This window comes from Microtus oregoni, unplaced genomic scaffold, assembly GCF_018167655.1.
Source record: "Microtus oregoni isolate MIOR12 unplaced genomic scaffold, Mior012 000006F_ref0000085, whole genome shotgun sequence".
NCBI classification, from domain to species: Eukaryota; Metazoa; Chordata; class Mammalia; order Rodentia; family Cricetidae; genus Microtus; species Microtus oregoni.
The window spans coordinates 37,485,550-37,489,594 of record NW_024543065.1 but is presented as its reverse complement, the minus strand read 5'-3'; the positions used below and the strand labels follow the sequence as shown (position 1 = coordinate 37,489,594).

Below are 4,045 nucleotides of genomic sequence, written 5' to 3'. Positions count from 1 at the left end.
TTTGTGGATGACTGTTAACAAAGTTTGGCAACATGCAATATGGGCTTGCTGTTTTTTTATTAAAAAGCTTATATTTAATATTTTCTATGCATCATTTGTAACTGCATTTATAAAATAAAGAAGGAAAATAAAAGAAAAAATAACTATATAGTCTCAGTTATAGGTAGGGTATAGCCCAATCCTTGAGAAGCAGAGGTTTAATCACAAACTAGAATCAGCCTAGTTTCTCTGAATTATGAGATGGCTTCTAAGCCTACAATGGAGACAGACTGGTTAATTATCTAATTTGTTATGCTTTGTTTTTCTCAAGAAGGTTGGTTCGATGAAGTGCTTAATTTTATTTCAGCCATGATGATTTGTGTCAATGGTCCTTCTTTTCTTTTTTTTTTTAACTTTTTTTTTATTGAGAAAAGAAAAAAAAAACAAATTTCCTCCTCCTCCCAGCCTCCCATTTCCCTCCCCCTCCTCCCACCCTTCTCCCCCTCCCCCCACTCCTCTCCCCCTCCCTCTCCAGCCCAAAGAGCAGTCAGATTTCCCTGTCCTGTGGTAAGTCCTAGGTCCTCCCCACTCCGTGCATTTCTAGGAAGGTGAACCTCCAAACTGGCTAGGCTCCCACAAAGCCAGCACATTACGTAGGTTCAAAACCCCATGCCATTGTCCTTGGGTTCTCATCAGCCCTCATTGTTCGCCATGCTCAGAGAGTCCAGTTTTATCCCATGCTTTTTCAGTCACAGTTCAGCTGGCCTTGGTGAGCTCCCAATAGATCAGCTCCACTGTCTCAGTGGGTGGGTGCTCCCCTCGTGGTCCCGACTTCTTTGCTCATGTTCTCCCTCCCTCTGCTCCCCATCGGGACCTTGGGAGCTCAGTCCAGTGCTCCAGTGTGGGTCTCTGTCTCTTGTCTCCATCCATCACCAGATGAAGGTTCTATGATGATATGCAAGATATTCGTCAGTATTGCTCTAGGATAGGGTCATTTCAGGTTCCCCATCCTCAGCTGCCCAAGGAACTAACTGGGGACCTCGGCTTGGGTATCTGGGAGCCACTCTAGGTTCAAGTCTCTTGCCAACCCTAAGGTGGCTCCCTTAACTAAGAACCGTGCTTCCGTGAACAGAGAATTCTCAGCAGAGGAAGTTCAAATGGCCTAAAGACACTTAAGGTCATGCTCAACCTCCTTAGCAATCAGGGAAATGCAAATCAAAACAACTTTGAGATATCATCTTACACCTGTCAGAATGGCTAAAATAAAAAACTCCAATGATAGCCTTTGCTGGAGAGGCTGTGGAGGAAGGGGAACACTCATCCATTGCTGGTGGGAATGCAATCTTGTGCAACCACTTTGGAAATCGGTGTTTCGGTTTCTCAGGAAATTCGGGATCAACTTACCCCTGGACCCAGCAATACCACTCCTGGGAATATACCCAAGAGATGCCCTATCACATGACAAGAGCATTTGTTCAACTATGTTCATAGCAGTATTATTTGTAATAGCCAGAACCTGGAAACAACCTAGATGCCCTTCAATGGAAGAATGGATGAAGAAAGTGTGGAATATCTACACATTAGAGTACTATGCTGCGTTAAAAAACAATGACTTCTCAAATTTTTCATGCAAATGGATGGAAATAGAAAACACTATCCTGAGTGAGGTATCCCAGACCCAAAAAGATGAACATGGGATGTACTCACTCATAATTGGTTTCTAGCCATAAACAAGGGTCACGGAGTCTACACTTGGTGATCCCAAAGAAGCTAAGTAAGAAGGTGAACCAAAGGAAAAGCATATAGTTGTCCTTTTGGCTATGGGAAGTAGACAAAATTGCCGGGGAGAAAATTGAGATCTTGGGGGTGGGGTGGGATGGGGGTAAGGGGAGATGGGGAGAGAGGGGGGAAAGGGAGAGAATGGGGGGAGCTTGGGGAAGGGGGAGGATTGGGATGAAGGAAGGTCCTTCTTTTCTTATCTTTGGGTTTAGACATATGCCCAAAGTAAAGGAGAGCTATTGTGTCTTACATGTTTGTTTCCTCTCAATGACACTAGATATTGGATTTCATAATAAAATTGGCTATACTTCATCTGTTAATTTCATTATAAATGTGATAATTTTCTTCCTGACTTCTATTAAAGTGATTCAATTACTTTCATCCTCTGTCCATTTAAGAGTTTGTCACACAATATTTCCTGTGTCTCTCAACTCTCCAGTTATTTATCAGTGTGAAAAAGTACGCTTGCCTTTGTATGTTTGTTTCTAAAACTTAATGACACAGAGCTCCTTGTATGATTCCTGTTCTACTACTTAACCTTTATGGTTATTGTGTTTTCACTGTATAATGAACATTCTATTATATAAGAATAGAAATGTCCTTACTGTTGTGGAGATATATATTTATATTTATATTGAATTTCAGATGAGAAATGCATGGGTTTTTTATAATGTTTACAAATAGTTTAAAACATTTTCTTCTTCAATATGACTTGTAATTAAAAGATAATTATAAACTTTAGAAGCCAGCATCCTTTCCATTTATACTCACTGGTAATTACTTCTCCAGCAGCTACTTGGACTTACTGCTAATACTGATACTTTAATGCCAGGTTCTGAAAATACTTTTAAGAAAAAAGTACATTTGAAGTCTTTAGCAGTTTCATTGAGAAATATTTTTTACACATACTGATTCCAAAGTAATTTTGTTACTCAGAGTCCTGTTCTGTAGCTCACTGTATCTTTGCAGTCTTGAAAATATGTGATTTTTGCATGCCAACAGCCACCTCTCAAGATTTCAAGTCACCGTTTTGCTTAGAGAAGGAATTTTTGCAACTGTTTAAAGAAGAAATTTTAAACGACAGAATGGACGTAAAGGATTTGATAATAGGAATAGTGTTCTTACTTCAGAGCATAGTTGGAATTCTTGGGAATTTCTCTTTTCTCTCCTACTATCTCATGCATTACTACATTGAGCAGACATTAAAGACCACAGATTTGATTCTTATACACCTGTTCACAGCCAACTCCTTGATCATTCTTTCTAAAGGATTATTCCATACAATGAAATCTTTTGGGATGAAAGAGTTCACTAATAATTTTGGCTGTGAATTTCTTTTGTATTTTCAAAGACTAGGCAGGAGCATGTCCATTAGCTCCACCTGCTTCTTAAGTGTTTTTCAAGCCATCATAATCAGTTCTGGGAACTCTTCATGGTTGACACCTAAAGTAAAATCTCCAAAGCATATTGGCCTCTTCACTTCCCTCTGCTGGATTTTCTACATGTCAATAAATATTATTTTTCCTGTGTATATGAAAACCAAGGTGAACAACAAAAACATGACACTTAACAGTGTCATGAAATGCTGTGCAGCTTCAAGTCATGATGACCTCACAAGCTCATTATATACAGCATTGTTTGTTCTTCCTGAAATTATGCTTTCTGTCATCATTGTTTGGTCCAGTGGCTCCATGGTTGTCATTCTGTATAGACACAAACAACGTGTTCAACATATCCGCAGCACCAGTGTTACCTACAGATCATTCCCTGAGTCCAAAGCCACCCACCGCATATTGATCCTGGTGTCCACATTTATAGGCTTTTATGCCCTTTCTTCTATCCTACAAGGCTGCATTGCTCTCATATATAACCCTGGTTGGTGGCTGGTGAACATTACTGCAGTCATTTCAATGTGTTTTCCTACTTTGGGACCCTTTGTTATAAGCCATCACTACACAGTGCTAAGGTTGTGCTTTTCCTGAAAAAGGAATCCAAAGTCCTCACAGTTGGATCACAGGTATAAAGATTGCATGGTCTCTTGCCTGAAGTATCTAAATTTTACATTTCTCCTCTTATATAAAACATAAACATATAGCTAATTTTATAGTCACTTGTCTTTTAAGGGGAAACTGTACTTGGATTTAATTTTCTCAAACCAGTATCTGTAAAATCAAGGCAGAGTTGAATGAAACAGGTTGTTCTTTCACAAGAAAATCATACTCTGTTTTTACAAATCATAAATATACTTCCTTGTAGCAAATTGAATAATTTGGACCTCAATTCTTTA

General features: G+C 39.2%; 1 protein-coding gene across 1 annotated transcript; it reads left to right on the top strand.

The window, feature by feature from the left end:
- The first annotated feature begins 2,843 nt into the window (after positions 1 to 2,843).
- LOC121449762 (vomeronasal type-1 receptor 4-like) lies at positions 2,844 to 3,740 on the top strand. The gene has a single exon (XM_041654442.1). It carries the CDS (start codon positions 2,844 to 2,846, stop codon positions 3,738 to 3,740), a length of 897 nt encoding a protein of 298 aa, XP_041510376.1.
- Positions 3,741 to 4,045: the final 305 nt, after the last annotated feature.

Excerpts from the sequence above, each read along its gene's own strand:
- LOC121449762 (XM_041654442.1), top strand. The coding sequence starts at position 2,844 with ATGGACGTAAAGGATTTGATAATAGGAATAGTGTTCTTACTTCAGAGC.